The sequence below is a fragment of the Cyanistes caeruleus genome, chromosome 8 (genome assembly GCF_971803275.1).
Source record: "Cyanistes caeruleus chromosome 8, bCyaCae1.hap1.1, whole genome shotgun sequence".
NCBI lineage: Eukaryota > Metazoa > Chordata > Aves > Passeriformes > Paridae > Cyanistes > Cyanistes caeruleus.
Window position 1 is genome coordinate 4,257,788 of NC_141708.1, and position 18,870 is coordinate 4,276,657.

Sequence of the window (18,870 nt, forward strand, 5' to 3'; positions counted from 1 at the left end):
AATATAATATAATATAATATAATATAATATAATATAATATAATATAATATAATAATACAATATGATATAATATTATATAATGTAAATTAATATAGATTAATATAAATTTATATATCATTTAATGTAAATTAATACAATACAAATTAATATAATATATTAATACAGTATAATGTTAATATTAATAAATAATATAAACAATAAATAATTTGGTGTGCTGCTTCTAAGAACTTGAAGAAAGCTCTTACCCATTCCTGACTAAGTAATAGGCCCGTGTGTTAAAATCACGAGGGTCAGGGGATGCCACACACGTGTCCACGACCACCTTCAGGTTTGGGTCTGAGCTGTGGAGACAAGCCTGGAGGTACAGGTTTTGGTTGAGGTCGATGTAGTAGGGAGAGCTGCGCACTTGCCGCAGGAACGCCGGGGAATCATAGAAGGTGATGTTCATGTCGTATCTTCCAAACTGGTACTCGTCCACATCCACAGTGTCCTCAGCAGCGTACATCACCTGCTGCCAGCTCTTCCTCAGCATTTTGCAGCTGACATGCAAGTTGATGTTCTTTTTCCTCTTGATGATGTAGCCGGAAGATGCAACCCTGATGGTGTTGGAGTAGTTGATTGTGTCGTTGTTCTCCTGTTTAACAATGCAATTTAAAATGGGGAATTGCGCTTTTGTCACGTTGCATGTAAGTTTTGCTAAGCTTAGATAGGCAACAGAGTGCCAAAGCAGGGGGTGTACCTCTTGTACGGTCCCACAGCCGCTGTAGGGAATGTTGAACACAACCTCCCGTGCCGTGACAGTCGGTCTGCAGCGGTTGTCGCTCAAGGTGACACTCCGTGCTGAGTAGCCCTGAGACTGGAGGTAGCGTCTGCTGACCACCACGTGCATGTAGTCTGGCAAGCACTGAATGGCTGGTGGAAGAGGAAGGTCCAATTTATTTGTGATTTTAGGAATTTGGTAGTGATGAGAGGCAGTTTTTTTTCTTAATTTAGAAGTCAGGCAGCTCCCACCCCAACCCACTGTATTTCACACACATCATTAATTTTCATAAAATATCTTTAAATTTACACAGGTGTTTATTTTGCAATTAAAAGCAATAAATAGGCTTGTCTGTTGAAAAGCATTGTCCAGGAACTTACTGGTGTTGTGACCTGCTGGAATGGAGGAGTAGTGAGCCTGAAAACCTCTGAAGGAGTATCTGGAGTCACTGTGGAAGCAAACACTCATCATATTTGAAGAGGACACGTATGTGGGAAAGGAACCAGAACAGAATCTCCCAAGAAGAGGGGAAGAGTGGACAGGTCCATCATAGACTTCAATGTAGTCATGCTGGCACATCCCGCTTTGCATCCTGGTAGAAAAACATCAGCACCTTGTCAAATCCATTTCAGAAACTCTGATTTCACTGCCTAACCTGTGATAAAGTCTTTGAACTTTTCTCAGCACAAATTTAATTTGGCTTTTATGCAGCTTTGGCAAAAAATGGTGAGTGAAAAATGCAACAGCAATACAGATTTTGATCTGGTCTTCCAGCTGTGGATGTTATTGGAAGTATCTTTAAAATTGGGAAGGTTGCCTGCTTCAGATAAGATTTCAGACTTCTCAAGTAAGTTTTGATGTTGATATTTGCCTAGGGAATCAATGTTTTACTTACACAATGTCTCTAAATGTGAGCGTTACACGGAAATTGTTCTGTACTTGAATTTCCCATACACAGTCAGCGTCGTTCGGATAATTTCCAGGATAGTTGGGACTCTGGAGCACCCCAGAGGAATCTGAGACTGAGCCACCACAAAAATAAGGTGCTGCTAAGAAAGAAATGGGAAAGAAATTTACTCACAGGAACCTCTGCACAAGTGTAGTTGAGCTGTATGTGTCTCATGCACAGATATCACAGAGGCGGTCCCCTGCTGACTGCAGGGGATAGTCTATAGGAGCTGAACCAAAACTAATATTTGTTTTTGCTTTAGGTTTGCTTTCATGTTGGATTTGGAATTCCCTCAGAGGTGGATTTCCAGCCATGGTGTCAGACTACCCTCTTCAGGCTGGGCTGGTAACACCTGGATGCTTTCTGCCCCTTTTTAGAGTTGAGCTCAATTCTGGGAGGTGCCATGACAGCTGAAATGGAAGTACCCTCCTCAACAGCCTCTCATCAATTACTCTGCTGCTTCTCCTTATTCCTCTAAGGTCTTTGGAAGGTAAATAAGTTGCAAGTTTTCTAGAAAACTATAATTTTTTGGTCTCAGACTGATATAAGAACTTCAGGCTGCTGAGAAAAGTCTTAAGTACAAACATAGCTGCAAAAAGCTTTAGTGTTCCTGCCAGCAAGGATGACATAATTCCTATTAAGCACACAGATAGTCCTAAAAGTGTCTTCGTAGGAAGGTGAGCACAAGATCTGAACATAAATCCTACAAGACATGACCTTTAAAGATGAAAATCCATTTTATATTCTGCTTGAAAAAGGTCACTCACACGTGCAGTGATAGTGCATAGAGACAAAAGACAAATTTAGAGAAATTTACAGCAGGGAGACAGACAGACCACAAATTAGCAATGTGAGATGAGCCACAGAAGAGCATTACCTGGTGGAGGTGCTGAGGTGGCCACTGGAGCTGTGGGTATGAAGGACAGAGACACATGTGTGAGAAGTGCAGTTCATGAGAAAATTACTGGGGCCTGGACACGGCCTCGCCTCGAGTGTTAAAACAGGGATCACAGGGAGGCAGGGAAGTGGAAACAGGAGGCCAGGCACAGAGGGGCAGGAGCTCCACAGGAGACCCAGCTGCCTCCACTGCAAATGATCATATTCCCATTTCTTCTGATTATATCCCAAAACCCAGACTATGTCTAGGTAACAGCTCTGGTACTACCCACGCAGGAATCGAAGGGGTAAAGGCAGAATGATCCCTGAGGAAGTTGTCCCTGGTTGCAGTGGAAGACAATCCCTCTGCAAAAAGTGTCCTTGAACCAGCAATGGCTGCAGAGTTGCTGGACTCAAAGCCCAGCTGCCCCATTTGCCAGCTCTTCCCCATGCTCTGTTTGCATCCTCGCTTTAGTTGGTGCTGGCCTAACTGCAGAGGCCCAGGGCTGGGAGAGTCCCTGCAGTGCAAGCAGCTCTGGCAAGGGAGATCAGGAGCACAGAGGGTTCCAGGGAGTGAGAGTGGACAGGGTTACCTGGGCTGCTGCTCTGTGCTGTGGTAGCCGCTGTTGCTGTGGTGGTCACCAGTGCCGGGCTGGACACCTCGGTTGTGGTGGGAGCTGGTGCTGTGGTGTTTGTTTCCAGAAGGGTGGATGTCTCTGTTAAGGAGGTGATGAGTTGAATGGTCATGGCCATGGAAAGCAGAGCTGGAGGCCAAATGGCAGGAGAGAGGGTGGAGCTCTTTCCTTCCTTTCCCCCATCCTGGCACCAGCCTGACCTGTCCCCAGTCCTGCCCCATCCTCCATAAAGAGCAATCCCTCAGTCCAGAGCTTTGCCCCATCAGTGGATGGCAACAGTAGGAATTGTGGAGTGCCAACTCTTCCATCCTTGAGCAAATTGAGGTTTCAGTATGGCATTGGCTTCAGTCCCAGGCAGCAGAAGACCCCAGCTTTGTCTCTGCCTTGGCCCAACACAGAACTTTCTCAGAGTGAGATGTAAAGGGCTCGTGTTCTCTGCTGCTCACCCACCTGCACAGATGACGCTGGCATCCTCCACGTGCCTGCAGTTGTGCATGCCCCAGCCGTTGTGCCGGCACATCTGGAGGGAGGGCTCGTCCCCGCGGCACTGCACGTCGTCCAGGAAGATGCGGCCGGAGCCCAGGCCAAAGCGAGCATTTCTGGGGGCATCCACGGGCTGGCCACAGCCCAGCTGCTGGCACACCACCTGGGCATCCTGCAGGTCCCACTGGTCGTCACACACCGTCCCCCAGGTGCTGCCGTCGTACAGCTCCACGCGGCCCTCGCAGCCGTTCCTGCCGCCCACCAGCCGCACGCTGCCTCCTGACACACGGCACAAGGAACAACATCAGCTCTCCAACACCTCAGCATCCACAGCCCCCACCAACTCCCCTACTATTTCGGAGATTTTCCCACAGTGACTGTGACCTGGGGTGGTGCAGACCCCGAGGACTAGGAGGGGACAGTGGCTGAAGAAAGACCCTGGGTCTGGAGATGGCACACGCACCCTGTCCAGGGATCTGCTGGGGCCTGCTGGACCTGCCTGGGGACAGAGGTGCTCAAGACCCATGTCCAGAAAAGCCCTGTGCTACTCTTGCATGTGGCCCATTCACTGAGGGGGACACTGATACACACTGGATATGTCAGGGGCAGAGGGGGAACAGCAGCCTTGTGCCAACACGAATCAGCCCTGTTGGACTCCCCTCTTCTCGTATTGTGCCGGATTTAAAAACGGGCTTAAGCTGGCTGAGCTGGACTTACTTGTTGTAAGAGGCCACTGAGCAGGAGGGGTTGGCTGGGTGGCTGCAACAAAGAACAGGGAGTAAACAAATGGGTAGCGAACGCAGCAAGATTGTAACAATGGATTGACATGGACATGGACATGGACATGGACATGGACATGGACATGGACATGGACATGAAAATCCAGGCAGTAGGACTAAATAGGGAATTGAGCACAGCGTTCTGTCCAGCCTTTCCCCCATCCAGACATCAGTTTGGTGTGTTCCCAGTCCTGCTCCACCTTTCCCTCCCTACAATCTCTCCATCTGCATTTTACCACCTCATCACTCAGCCACAGTTCTGCCAAGAGAAGTCAGCATGGCTGCTTTCAGTAAAGGAACCCAAAACCCTTCTGATGGTCTCTGCTGGCCACCCACCTGCACAGATGACGCTGGCATCCTCCACGTGCCTGCAGTTGTGCATGCCCCAGCCGTTGTGCTGGCACATCTGGAGGGAGGGCTCGTCCCCGCGGCACTGCACGTCGTCCAGGAAGATGCGGCCGGAGCCCAGGCCAAAGCGAGCATTTCTTGGGGCGTCCACGGGCCGGCCACAGCCCAGCTGCTGGCACACCACCTGGGCATCCTGCAGGTCCCACTGGTCGTCACACACCGTCCCCCAGGTGCTGCCGTCGTACAGCTCCACGCGGCCCTCGCAGCCGTTCCTGCCGCCCACCAGCCGCACGCTGCCTCCTGACACATGGCACAAGGCATTGGTTTGAGTCCCTCCAACCCAGCATCCACAGTCCCCACCACCTCCCCTACTGTTTTACATATTTTGACCGTGATCTGGGGTGGTGCAGAACTAAGGGGATCAGGGGAGGGCAGTGACTGAGAAAAGATCACGGGAATACAGATGGCAGATGTGACCTCCTCTGGCCCTTGCTGCTGGTGTCCTGATTGAGCTTCCTGGGGAAAGACATGCTCAGCATCTTGGGTCATGTGTCCAAAAAGTCCTTTGCTACCCTTGCAGGTGACCCATTCACTGAGGAGGACGCTCATGCATGCAGCAGATGTCATAAGCACAGGGGACAAGCAGCCTTGCACTGATCAGCCCTGTGAGACTCCCTTGTTCTCTTCTTGTGACAGGCTGGGGCCCTGCTTTAAAATTAGGTGGATCTGGACTTACCTGTTGTGAGTTGAACCTGAGCAGGAGGTGTTGGCTGTGCCACTGCAAAGAAGAAGATGGAGTGAACAATAGGGCAGTGAATGTAACAGGCTTGGGGCAAGGTGTGAACATGGATGTGGACATGGTCATGAACATGGACAAGAAAAACCAGGCTGGAGGATTGAATGGAAAAGATGGTGTGGAGCTCTGTCCCACCTTTCCCTCCATCCAGACATGAGCCTGATGTATCCCCCAGTCCGGCCCTAAGTGTTGGACTCTGCAATCCATTCATCAGCTCAGTGCCAACTTGCTGCTCCGCCCAAGCTGTATTGAGGGAGAACAGCTGCCCACCCACCTGCACAGATGACGCTGGCATCCTCCACGTGCCCGCAGTTGTGCATGCCCCAGCCATTGTGCTGGCACATCTGGAGGGAGGGCTCGTCACCGCGGCACTGCACGTCGTCCAGGAAGATGCGGCCGGAGCCCAGGCCAAAGCGAGCATTTCTTGGGGCGTCCACGGGCCGGCCACAGCCCAGCTGCTGGCACACCACCTGGGCATCCTGCAGGTCCCACTGGTCGTCACACACCGTCCCCCAGGTGCTGCCGTCGTACAGCTCCACGCGGCCCTCGCAGCCGTTCCTGCCGCCCACCAGCCGCACGCTGCCTCCTGACACACGGCACAAGGCACAAGGACGAGCTCGCACCAACCCCGCGCTCTGCTGTGCCCACGTGGGCCACTGCAACAGGGAGCCTGCATGGCTGCTGCAAGGCCAGGCATGGGGGGCTGGAATTACCTGCGGAATGTGGACTGGCACTGGTGGGTGATGAAGCTGTGGATGCAAGGAAGAATTTGGTGTCAATGACAAAGCTTCCAAAGAGATTCAGCAGATGTCATACAGGTGAGAGTACCCATTTTCTAGGATCCCCTGTCCTGTGATACCTACAACATCCTGCAGAGCTCTTTCACTCATCTGAAATGATCATCCTGACTTTGCTGTTTCATATGGGACCCCCATACACACAGAGACCTCGCCTGAATTTCAAAATATGTAAGGCAGCAGTTTTCTTTCCTCCAGGCACATTCCCAATACACCAGAGCATGTCTAGGAAATAGTTCTGGTCGTACCCAAGTAGGATTTGAGGCAGTTAAGGCAGAATGAACTTGTAGCTCCTGGTTGCAGTGGGAGACAATCCCTCTGCAAAAAGTGTCCTTAAACCAGCAATGGCTGCAGAGTTGCTGGACTCAAAGCCCAGCTGCCCCATTTGCCAGCTCTTCCCCATGCTCTGTTTGCATCCTCGCTTTAGTTGGTGCTGGCCTAACTGCAGAGGCCCAGGGCTGGGAGAGTCCCTGCAGTGCAAGCAGCTCTGGCAAGGGAGATCAGGAGCACAGAGGGTTCCAGAGAGTGAGAGAGGACAGGGTTACCTGGGCTGCTGCTCTGTGCTGTGGTAGCCGCTGTTGCTGTGGTGGTCACCAGCTCTGGGCTGGACACCTCAGTTGTGGTGGGAGCTGGTGCTGTAGTGTTTGTTTCCAGAAGGGTGGATGTCTCTGTTAGGGAGGTGATGAGTTGAATGGTCATGGCCATGGAAAGCAGAGCTGGAGGCCAAATGGCAGGAGAGAGGGTGGAGCTCTTTCCTTCCTTTCCCCCATCCTGGCACCAGCCTGACCTGTCCCCAGTCCTGCCCCATCCTCCATAAAGAGCAGTCCCTCAGTCCAGAGCTTTGCCCCATCAGTGGATGGCAACAGTAGGAATTGTGGAGTGCCAACTCTTCCATCCTTGAGCAAATTGAGGTTTCAGTATGGCATTGGCTTCAGTCCCAGGCAGCAGAAGACCCCAGCTTTGTCTCTGCCCTGGCCCAACACAGAACTTTCTCATAGTGACATGGAAAGGGCTCGGGTTCTCTGCTGCCCACCCACCTGCACAGATGACGCTGGCATCCTCCATGTGCTCACAGTTGTGCTCTCCCCAGCCGTTGTGCTGGCACATCTGGAGGGAGGGCTCGTCCCCGCGGCACTGCACGTCGTCCAGGAAGATGCGGCCGGAGCCCGGGCCAAAGTGTGCAGTGTCCAGCGCAGCCATGGGCCGGCCACAGCCCAGCTGCTGGCACACCACCTGGGCATCCTGCAGGTCCCACTGGTCGTCACACACCGTCCCCCAGGTGCTGCCGTCGTACAGCTCCACGCGGCCCTCGCAGCCGTTCCTGCCGCCCACCAGCCGCACGCTGCCTCCTGACACACGGCACAAGGCACAACATCAGCTCTCCAACACCTCAGCATCCACAGCCCCCACCTCCCCAAGTGTTTTGCAGATTTTGCCACAGAAACTTTGATTTGAGGTGCTGCAATCCTAAGGAGACCAAGGAAGGGGAGTGAGAGAACAAATAGCCCAGGTGTGTGGAAGGCTGATGCATAATGTACAAGGAGCTGCCTGGGAATTTGATGAGAACAGCCTGGGGACCCTGGGAGCTGCTCGGGGCATGGGGGCATTTGCCAGAAAGCCGTTTTTGCACACTATGATCATGGGATATGTCATGAGGGGTCACACTCATACACCTTGCAGATGTTTGAGACTAAGGGCACTGAGAGGGTATCCACAAGGGACTGGTCACTTGTGCTTGATGGTTGCAAAGCAGCAGCCGTGACCTGGCATCAGGACAGATACCTGTGTCTTGGGCTGGCCTGCCAAGCACATGGGCCTGAGGGAAGGGATTGCCCCCATCTGCTTGGTACTTGCTGCCCCACAGCCAGGAGCCATGGAGGGTCTGGGAGAGCGGGGCTTGGACTGGGCAGCACGGCAGTTGCCATTCTGCTGAGGCTCAGATCCTCCATGGCAGAAGCCCTCAAACGACAAGAACCTTTGCTGTGGGCAGAAGGGACCAGCAACTCAGCCCAGCAGGCCTGGTTTGTTCTCCTCTTGTGCCAGGGTGGGGCTCACTGTAAAACTGGAAATATGCAGGGTGGGAAGGAATTACCTGTTGTGTGTGGCCATTGAGCAGGAGGGGTTGGATCGGCAGCTGCAAGGAAAATGAAGGAATGAATGAAAGCGTACTAAAGGCAGCAAACTTGTGGCAGTGGATGGACTTGGACATGGACATGGATATGGAAATGTTAGGCTTAAGGAATAAAGGGAGGAAAGGTCATGGAAGTCCTGCTACTGACCAGATCTGTACAGACACCAGCCTGACGTGTCCCCAGTACAGCCCATGCCATGGTCCCACAAACCTTCTCTTTGCACCCCCATGGGGCACCTACACCTGTGAGACTGGAGAGCCTGTTCTACCCTCTCTGTGCAAACACGGGGATTTTGCATGACACGTATTTCAGCCCCAGGCAGCAACCAACCCCAGGATTTCCTCTCTGTCCTGGCTCTGCATGGCTGCTTTCCATGGAGAACACCAGAACCACCCAGTGTGAGCTGCTGGAGAGCTGATGGTCTCTGCTGCCCACCCACCTGCACAGATGACGCTGGCATCCTCCACGTGCCCGCAGTTGTGCATGCCCCAGCCGTTGTGCTGGCACATCTGGAGGGAGGGCTCGTCCCCGCGGCACTGCACGTCGTCCAGGAAGATGCGGCCGGAGCCCAGGCCAAAGCGAGCATTTCTTGGGGCATCCACGGGCCGGCCACAGCCCAGCTGCCGGCACACCACCTGGGCATCCTGCAGGTCCCACTGGTCGTCACACACCGTCCCCCAGGTGCTGCCGTCGTACAGCTCCACGCGGCCCTCGCAGCCGTTCCTGCCGCCCACCAGCCGCACGCTGCCTCCTGACACACGGCACAAGGACAGGCTACCACACACTCTGCACCCATAGCCACCAACTTCCCAACTACTTTACAGATTTTGCCACAGTGACCATGAGCTGGACTAGGGCAGACCCAAAAGGGATCAGGGGAGGATTCTAACTGGGCATACACTCCAGGCATGCCGACAAGAGTCTAGCTCTGTCCAGGGACCTGTTGGAGTCCTGTTGGAGCTGCCTGGCTGATGAAGTCATTGATTCATGGAGGCACTTCCAGAAAAAGCCTTTGCAACCCTTGGGAGTGAACCAACCCTGATGTGGAGCATTTGAGCACTCTGGAGTTGTCATGGACCAAGAACATCAGCAGCCTTGCACTGAGCAGCATCAGTGCTGCTTTACTCCCCTGTTCTCATCTTGTGTCAGGCTGGGCCTCACTAAAATTTGGGCAAAAGCAGCGTGAGCAGGACCTACCTGTTGTGAGTGGCCATGGAGTAGGAGTGGTTGGACTGGCGGCTGCAAAGAAGAAGAAGAAGGAGTGAAGAAAAGTGTAGTGAGGCTTGTGGCAGTATAGGGACTTTGATGTGGACATGGTCATGAACATGGACATGAAAATTCAGGACTAAAGTGAGAAGAGAGCTTGAGTCCTGCCTTTCCCCCCGACTCTGATACTAGCCAGGCCTGGCCCCAATCCTGCCCCATCCTCCCCAAAGAACAATTCCACCCTTCTGCTCTTTGTCCACTCATTTAGCTGCAAAAGCAGGAAGTGTGGAAAAGGCAGTGTGCCCTCTCAGTGTCAAAATGTGTCATTTACATCTCAGAGGACTCAGCCCCCGGCGGCAGAAGACCTGAGCTTTACCAGAACTGTGGCCTGTCGAGGGGAGCTCAGCTCAGCTGTTCCCAGAGGACAAACCCAGAAGCCTCTCAGAGTGATATGCAAAGGGCTCGTGTTCTCTGCTGCCCACCCACCTGCACAGATGACGCTGGCATCCTCCACATGCTGACAGTTGTGCTCTCCCCAGCCGTTGTGCCGGCACATCTGGAGGGAGGGCTCGTCCCCGCGGCACTGCACGTCGTCCAGGAAGATGCGGCCGGAGCCCGGGTCAAAGTGAGCGTTTTGTGGGGCGTCCACAGGCTGGCCACAGCCCAGCTGCCGGCACACCACCTGGGCATCCTGCAGGTCCCACTGGTCGTCACACACCGTCCCCCAGGTGCTGCCGTCGTACAGCTCCACGCGGCCCTCGCAGCCGTTCCTGCCGCCCACCAGCCGCACGCTGCCTCCTGACACACGGCACAAGGAACAACATCAGCTCTCCAACACCTCAGCATCCACAGCCCCCACCTCCCCAAGTGTTTTACAGAGTTTGCCACAGAAACTTTGATTTGAGGTGCTGCAATCCTAAGGAGATCAAGGAAGGGGAGTGAGAGAACAAATAGCCCAGGTGTGTGGAAGGCTGATGCATAATGTACAAGGAGCTGCCTGGGAATTTGATGAGAACAGCCTGGGGACCCTGGGAGCTGCTCAGGGCATGGGGGCATTTGCCAGAAAGCCGTTTTTGCACACTATGATCATGGGATATGTTATGAGGGGTCACACTCATACACCTTGCAGATGTTTGAGACTAAGGGCACTGAGAGGGTATCCACAAGGGACTGGTCACTTGTGCTTGATGGTTGCAAAGCAGCAGCTGTGACCTGGCATCAGGACAGATACCTGTGTCTTGGGCTGTCCTGGGAAGGGCATGGGCTTGAGGGAAGGGATTGCCCCCATCTGCTTGGTACTTGCTGCCCCACAGCCAGAAGCCATGGAGGGTCTGGGAGAGCGGGGCTTGGACTGGGCAGCACGGCAGTTGCCATTCTGCTGAGGCTCAGATTGTCCCTGGCAGAAGCCCTCAAACGACAAGACCCTTTGCTGTGGGCAGAAGGGACCAGCAACTCAGCCCAGCAGGCCTGGTTTGTTCTCCTCTTGTGCCAGGGTGGGGCTCACTGTAAAACTGGTAATATGCAGGGTGGGAAGGAATTACCTGTTGTGTGTGGCCATTGAGCAGGAGGGGTTGGATCGGCAGCTGCAAGGAAAAAGAGGGAGTGAATGAAAGAATACTAAAGGCAGCAAACTTGTAGTAGAGAATGCACTCGTGGTGTGTTGCATTTTTATATTTTGTTTTGAAAATGGTTTGTTCTCATGTTCCCTCATGCTCCCCTGAAGTTGGTTTGTCCCTAGCTTATACCCTCCTCTAGGCTGCCCATCATTGTGTACCCAACCCCTTAATTCTGAACCTTCCCTGCCTGTCATCACAACCCCGTCCCTCGCTCCCCATCCATCATTGTAAGCCCCGCCCCTTGTTCTGGATCCTTCCCTGTCCATCTCTTAATCCTTGAGGCCCTATTGGTCTGTGTGGCCTGCCTGCTCCCCCCCCTTATCCTTATTGGCCAGTGAGAAGTAATCCACTCCCTTTACTCCTCCCTTCTGCCTTCCCATTGGCTGTTTGTTTGTACCCTCCCACCGGATTTTTACTGTGCTTAATCCCATGCACAGCAGTGGTCGGGGCTCTTTGGTCCCTGACCCCTTCAGTGAATAAATCCTTCCCTGGAACCCAAACCAAGAGCCTCTTCCTCGTCCTTTGCTTCCCCCTTCCTTCAAGAGCTGAGGGTGCCATAGAGCATGAGATCTAAAGTTCAGCTTCTGTGTCTGCAGGCAGGAGCTGCTGCCCACTCCCAGCGTGGTGCCTTGGAAGCAAAACTAGCCAGGACAACGGCACCATGTCAGACTTGGGCATGGGCATGTACAGGGGCATGGACATGGAAATGCTAGGCTCAAAGAATAGACAGAGGAAAGGATGTGGAAGTCCTACTATTGACCTGTACAGTCACCAGCCTGACATGTCCCCAGTACAGCCCATGCCATGATCCCACAAACCTCTTTTCACCCCTATGGAGCACCTACACCTGTGAGACTGGAGAGCCTGTTCTTCCCTCTCTGTGCAAACACGGGGATTTTGGATGACACGTATTTCAGCCCCAGGCAGCAACCAACCCCAGGATTTCCTCTCTGTCCTGGCTCTGCATGGCTGCTTTCCATGGAGAACACCAGAACCACCCAGTGTGAGCTGCTGGAGAGCTAATGGTCTCTGCTGCTCACCCACCTGCACAGATGACGCTGGCATCCTCCACGTGCCTGCAGTTGTGCATGCCCCAGCCGTTGTGCTGGCACATCTGGAGGGAGGGCTCGTCCCCGCGGCACTGCACGTCGTCCAGGAAGATGCGGCCGGAGCCCGGGCCAAAGTGTGCAGTGTCCAGCGCAGCCACGGGCTGGCCACAGCCCAGCTGCTGGCACACCACCTGGGCATCCTGCAGGTCCCACTGGTCGTCACACACCGTCCCCCAGGTGCTGCCGTCGTACAGCTCCACGCGGCCCTCGCAGCCGTTCCTGCCGCCCACCAGCCGCACGCTGCCTCCTGACACACGGCACAAGGCACAAGGACGAGCTCGCACCAACCCTGTGCTCTGCTGTGCCCACGTGGGCCACTGCAACAGGGAGCCTGCATGGCTGCTGCAAGGTTAGGCATGGGGGGCTAGAATTACCTGTGGAATGTGGACTGGCACTGGTGGGCGATGAACCTGTGGATGCAAGGAAGAATTTGGTGTCAATGACAAAGCTTCCAAAGAGATTCAGCAGATGTCATACAGGTGAGAGTACCCATTTTCTAGGATCCCCTGTCCTGTGATATCTACAACATCCTGCAGAGCTCTTTCACTCATCTGAAATGATCATCCTGACTTTGCTGTTTCATATGGGACCCCCATACACACAGAGACCTCGCCTGAATTTCAAAATATGTAAGGCAGCAGTTTTCTTTCCTCCAGGCACATTCCCAATACACCAGAGCATGTCTAGGAAATAGTTCTGGTAGTACCCAAGTAGGATTTGAGGCAGTTAAGGCAGAATGAACTTGTAGCTCCTGGTTGCAGTGGGAGACAATGCCTCTGCAAAAAAGTGTCCTTAAACCAGCAATGGCTGCAGAGTTGCTGGACTCAAAGCCCAGCTGCCCCATTTGCCAGCTCTTCCCCATGCTCTGTTTGCATCCTCGCTTTAGTTGGTGCTGGCCTAACTGCAGAGGCCCAGGGCTGGGAGAGTCCCTGCAGTGCAAGCAGCTCTGGCAAGGGAGATCAGGAGCACAGAGGGTTCCAGAGAGTGAGAGAGGACAGGGTTACCTGGGCTGCTGCTCTGTGCTGTGGTAGCCACTGTCGCTGTGGTGGTCACCAGCTCTGGGCTGGACACCTCGGTTGTGGTGGGAGCTGGTGCTGTGGTGTTTGTTTCCAGAAGGGTGGATGTCTCTGTTAAGGAGGTGATGAGTTGAATGGTCATGGCCATGGAAAGCAGAGCTGGAGGCCAAATGGCAGGAGAGAGGGTGGAGCTCTTTCCTTCCTTTCCCCCATCCTGGCACCAGCCTGACCTGTCCCCAGTCCTGCCCCATCCTCCATAAAGAGCAATCCCTCAGTCCAGAGCTTTGCCCCATCAGTGGATGGCAACAGTAGGAATTGTGGAGTGCCAACTCTTCCATCCTTGAGCAAATTGAGGTTTCAGTATGGCATTGGCTTCAGTCCCAGGCAGCAGAAGACCCCAGCTTTGTCTCTGCCTTGGCCCAACACAGAACTTTCTCAGAGTGAGATGTAAAGGGCTCATGTTCTCTGCTGCCCACCCACCTGCACAGATGACGCTGGCATCCTCCATGTGCTCACAGTTGTGCATGCCCCAGCCGTTGTGCTGGCACATCTGGAGGGAGGGCTCGTCCCCGCGGCACTGCACGTCGTCCAGGAAGATGCGGCCGGAGCCCAGGCCAAAGTGTGCAGTGTCCAGCGCAGCCACGGGCCGGCCACAGCCCAGCTGCTGGCACACCACCTGGGCATCCTGCAGGTCCCACTGGTCGTCACACACCGTCCCCCAGGTGCTGCCGTCGTACAGCTCCACGCGGCCCTCGCAGCCGTTCCTGCCGCCCACCAGCCGCACGCTGCCTCCTGACACACGGCACAAGGCACAACATCAGCTCTCCAACACCTCAGCATCCACAGCCCCCACCTCCCCAAGTGTTTTACAGAGTTTGCCACAGAAACTTTGATTTGAGGTGCTGCAATCCTAAGGAGATCAAGGAAGGGGAGTGAGAGAACAAATAGCCCAGGTGTGTGGAAGGCTGATGCATAATGTACAAGGATCTGCCTGGGAATTTGATGAGAACAGCCTGGGAACCCTGGGAGCTGCTCAGGGGAGGGGAGTATTTGCCAGAAAGCCGTTTTTGCACACTATGATCATGGGACGTGGCATGAGGGGTCACACTCATACACCTTGCAGATGTTTGAGACTAAGGGCACTGAGAGGGTATCCACAAGGGACTGGTCACTTGTGCTTGATGGTTGCAAAGCAGCAGCCGTGACCTGGTATCAGGACAGATACCTGTGTCTTGGGCTGTCCTGGGAAGGGCATGGGCTTGAGGGAAGGGATTGCCCCCATCTGCTTGGTACTTGCTGCCCCACAGCCAGGAGCCATGGAGGGTCTGGGAGAGCGGGGCTTGGACTGGGCAGTACGGCAGTTGCCATTCTGCTGAGGCTCAGATCCTCCATGGCAGAAGCCCTCAAACGACAAGACCCTTTGCTGTGGGCAGAAGGGACCAGCAACTCAGCCCAGCAGGCCTGGTTTGTTCTCCTCTTGTGCCAGGGTGGGGCTCACTGTAAAACTGGAAATATGCAGGGTGGGAAGGAATTACCTGTTGTGTGTGGCCATTGAGCAGGAGGGGTTGGATCGGCAGCTGCAAGGAAAAAGAAGGAGTGAATGATAGAATACTAAAGGCAGCACACTTGTGGCAGTGGATGGACTTGGACATGGACATGGATATGGAAATCCATGCTTAAGGAATAAAGGGAGGAAAGGTCATGGAAGTCCTGCTACTGACCAGATCTGTACAGACACCAGCCTGACGTGTCCCCAGTACAGCCCATGCCATGGTCTCACAAACCTTCTCTTTGTTCCCCCATGGGGCACCTACACCTGTGAGACTGGAGAGCCTGTTCTTCCCTCTCTGTGCAAACACGGGGATTTTGCTTGACATGTATTTCAGCCCCAGGCAGCAACCGACCCCAGGATTTCCTCTCTGTCCTGGCTCTGCATGGCTGCTTTCCATGGAGAACACCAGAACCACCCAGTGTGAGCTGCTGGAGAGCTGATGGTCTCTGCTGCTCACCCACCTGCACAGATGACGCTGGCATCCTCCACGTGCCCGCAGTTGTGCATGCCCCAGCCGTTGTGCTGGCACATCTGGAGGGAGGGCTCGTCCCCGCGGCACTGCACGTCGTCCAGGAAGATGCGGCCGGAGCCCAGGCCAAAGCGAGCATTTCTTGGGGCATCCACGGGCCGACCACAGCCCAGCTGCCGGCACACCACCTGGGCATCCTGCAGGTCCCACTGGTCGTCACACACCGTCCCCCAGGTGCTGCCGTCGTACAGTTCCACGCGGCCCTCGCAGCCGTTCCTGCCGCCCACCAGCCGCACGCTGCCTCCTGACACACGGCACAAGGACAGGCTACCACACACTCTGCACCCATAGCCACCAACTTCCCAACTACTTTACAGATTTTGCCACAGTGACCATGAGCTGGACTAGGGCAGACCCAAAAGGGATCAGGGGAGGATTGTAACTGGGCATACACTCCAGGCATGCAGACAAGAGTCTAGCTCTGTCTAGGGACCTGTTGGAGTCCTGTTGGAGCTGCCTGGCTGCTGAAGTCATTGATTCATGGAGGCACTTCCAGAAAAAGCCTTTGCAACCCTTGGGAGTGAACCAACCCTGATGTGGAGCATTTGAGCACTCTGGAGTTGTCATGGACCAAGAACATCAGCAGCCTTGCACTGAGCAGCATCAGTGCTGCTTTACTCCCCTCTTCTCATCTTGTGTCAGACTGGGCCTCACTAAAATTTGGGCAAAAGCAGCGTGAGCAGGACCTACCTGTTGTGAGTGGCCATGGAGTAGGAGTGGTTGGACTGGCGGCTGCAAAGAAGAAGAAGAAGGAGTGAAGAAAAGTGTAGTGAGGCTTGTGGCAGTATAGGGACTTTGATGTGGACATGGTCATGAACATGGACATGAAAATTCAGGACTAAAGTGAGAAGAGAGCTTGAGTCCTGCCTTTCCCCCCGACTCTGATACTAGCCAGGCCTGTCCCCAGTCCTGCCCCATCCTCCCCAAAGAACAATTCCAACCTTCTGCTCTTTGTCCACTCATTTAGCTGCAAAAGCAGGAAGTGTGGAAAAGGCAGTGTGCCCTATCAGTGTCAAAATATGTCATTTACATCTCAGAGGACTCAGCCCCCGGCGGCAGAAGACCTGAGCTTTACCAGAACTGTGGCCTGTCGAGGGGAGCTCAGCTCAACTGTTCCCAGAGGACAAACCCAGAAGCCTCTCAGAGTGATATGCAAAGGGCTCGTGTTCTTTGCTGCCCACCCACCTGCACAGATGACGCTGGCATCCTCCATGTGCCTGCAGTTGTGCATGCCCCAGCCGTTGTGCTGGCACATCTGGAGGGAGGGCTCGTCCCCGCGGCACTGCACGTCGTCCAGGAAGATGCGGCCGGAGCCCGGGTCAAAGTGAGCGTTTTGTGGGGCATCCACGGGCTGGCCACAGCCCAGCTGCCGGCACACCACCTGGGCATCCTGCAGGTCCCACTGGTCGTCACACACCGTCCCCCAGGTGCTGCCGTCGTACAGCTCCACGCGGCCCTCGCAGCCGTTCCTGCCGCCCACCAGCCGCACGCTGCCTCCTGACACACGGCACAAGGAACAACATCAGCTCTCCAACACCTCAGCATCCACAGCCCCCACCTCCCCAAGTGTTTTACAGAGTTTGCCACAGAAACTTTGATTTGAGGTGCTGCAATCCTAAGGAGATCAAGGAAGGGGAGTGAGAGAACAAATAGCCCAGGTGTGTGGAAGGCTGATGCATAATGTACAAGGAGCTGCCTGGGAATTTGATGAGAACAGCCTGGGGACCCTGGGAGCTGCTCAGGGCATGGGGGCATTTGCCAGAAAGCCATTTTTGCACACTATGATCATGGGATATGTCATGAGGGGTCACACTCATACACCTTGCAGATGTTTGAGACTAAGGGCACTGAGAGGGTATCCACAAGGGACTGGTCACTTGTGCTTGATGGTTGCAAAGCAGCAGCTGTGACCTGGCATCAGGACAGATACCTGTGTCTTGGGCTGTCCTGGGAAGGGCATGGGTTTGAGGGAAGGGATTGCCCCCATCTGCTTGGTACTTGCTGCCCCACAGCCAGAAGCCATGGAGGGTCTGGGAGAGCGGGGCTTGGACTGGGCAGCACGGCAGTTGCCATTCTGCTGAGGCTCAGATCCTCCATGGCAGAAGCCCTCAAACGATAAGACCCTTTGCTGTGGGCAGAAGGGACCAGCAACTCAGCCCAGCAGGCCTGGTTTGTTCTCCTCTTGTGCCAGGGTGGGGCTCACTGTAAAACTGGTAATATGCAGGGTGGGAAGGAATTACCTGTTGTGTGTGGCCATTGAGCAGGAGGGGTTGGATCGGCAGCTGCAAGGAAAAAGAGGGAGTGAATGAAAGAATACTAAAGGCAGCAAACTTGTAGTAGAGAATGCACTCGTGGTGTGTTGCATTTTTATATTTTGTTTTGAAAATGGTTTGTTCTCATGTTCCCTCATGCTCCCCTGAAGTTGGTTTGTCCCTAGCTTATACCCTCCTCTAGGCTGCCCATCATTGTGTACCCAACCCCTTAATTCTGAACCTTCCCTGCCTGTCATCACAACCCCGTCCCTCGCTCCCCATCCATCATTGTAAGCCCCGCCCCTTGTTCTGGATCCTTCCCTGTCCATCTCTTAATCCTTGAGGCCCTATTGGTCTGTGTGGCCTGCCTGCTCCCCCCCCTTATCCTTATTGGCCAGTGAGAAGTAATCCACTCCCTTTACTCCTCCCTTCTGCCTTCCCATTGGCTGTTTGTTTGTACCCTCCCACCGGATTTTTACTGTGCTTAATCCCATGCACAGCAGTGGTCGGGGCTCTTTGGTCCCTGACCCCTTCAGTGAATAAATCCTTCCCTGGAACCCAAACCAAGAGCCTCTTCCTCGTCCTTTGCTTCCCCCTTCCTTCAAGAGCTGAGGGTGCCATAGAGCATGAGATCTAAAGTTCAGCTTCTGTGTCTGCAGGCAGGAGCTGCTGCCCACTCCCAGCGTGGTGCCTTGGAAGCAAAACTAGCCAGGACAACGGCACCATGTCAGACTTGGGCATGGGCATGTACAGGGGCATGGACATGGAAATGCTAGGCTCAAAGAATAGACGGAGGAAAGGATGTGGAAGTCCTACTATTGACCTGTACAGTCACCAGCCTGACATGTCCCCAGTACAGCCCATGCCATGATCCCACAAACCTCTTTTCACCCCTATGGAGCACCTACACCTGTGAGACTGGAGAGCCTGTTCTTCCCTCTCTGTGCAAACACGGGGATTTTGGATGACACGTATTTCAGCCCCAGGCAGCAACCGACCCCAGGATTTCCTCTCTGTCCTGGCTCTGCATGGCTG

The 18,870-nt window shown here is 54.1% G+C and overlaps 1 protein-coding gene across 1 annotated transcript in view; it reads right to left on the bottom strand.

Moving 5' to 3' along the window:
• Positions 1-18,870, bottom strand: part of DMBT1 (deleted in malignant brain tumors 1) — a 50,882-nt gene that overhangs the window by 1,931 nt on the left and 30,081 nt on the right. Inside the window, exons 30-57 of the mRNA XM_086900440.1 lie at positions 17,824-17,865; positions 16,769-17,080; positions 16,274-16,315; positions 15,516-15,827; positions 15,038-15,079; positions 13,983-14,294; positions 13,491-13,613; positions 12,861-12,896; positions 12,422-12,733; positions 11,303-11,344; positions 10,248-10,559; positions 9,753-9,794; positions 8,995-9,306; positions 8,516-8,557; positions 7,461-7,772; positions 6,969-7,091; positions 6,340-6,375; positions 5,901-6,212; positions 5,567-5,608; positions 4,819-5,130; positions 4,421-4,462; positions 3,671-3,982; positions 3,179-3,301; positions 2,587-2,616; positions 1,656-1,809; positions 1,141-1,352; positions 740-912; positions 246-634 (exon numbers count right to left, since the gene is read on the bottom strand). Of these exons, the coding sequence (XP_086756566.1) occupies positions 246-634; positions 740-912; positions 1,141-1,352; positions 1,656-1,809; positions 2,587-2,616; positions 3,179-3,301; positions 3,671-3,982; positions 4,421-4,462; positions 4,819-5,130; positions 5,567-5,608; positions 5,901-6,212; positions 6,340-6,375; positions 6,969-7,091; positions 7,461-7,772; positions 8,516-8,557; positions 8,995-9,306; positions 9,753-9,794; positions 10,248-10,559; positions 11,303-11,344; positions 12,422-12,733; positions 12,861-12,896; positions 13,491-13,613; positions 13,983-14,294; positions 15,038-15,079; positions 15,516-15,827; positions 16,274-16,315; positions 16,769-17,080; positions 17,824-17,865 (4,855 nt within the window). The remainder of the gene's footprint in view (positions 1-245; positions 635-739; positions 913-1,140; positions 1,353-1,655; positions 1,810-2,586; positions 2,617-3,178; positions 3,302-3,670; positions 3,983-4,420; positions 4,463-4,818; positions 5,131-5,566; positions 5,609-5,900; positions 6,213-6,339; positions 6,376-6,968; positions 7,092-7,460; positions 7,773-8,515; positions 8,558-8,994; positions 9,307-9,752; positions 9,795-10,247; positions 10,560-11,302; positions 11,345-12,421; positions 12,734-12,860; positions 12,897-13,490; positions 13,614-13,982; positions 14,295-15,037; positions 15,080-15,515; positions 15,828-16,273; positions 16,316-16,768; positions 17,081-17,823; positions 17,866-18,870) is intronic.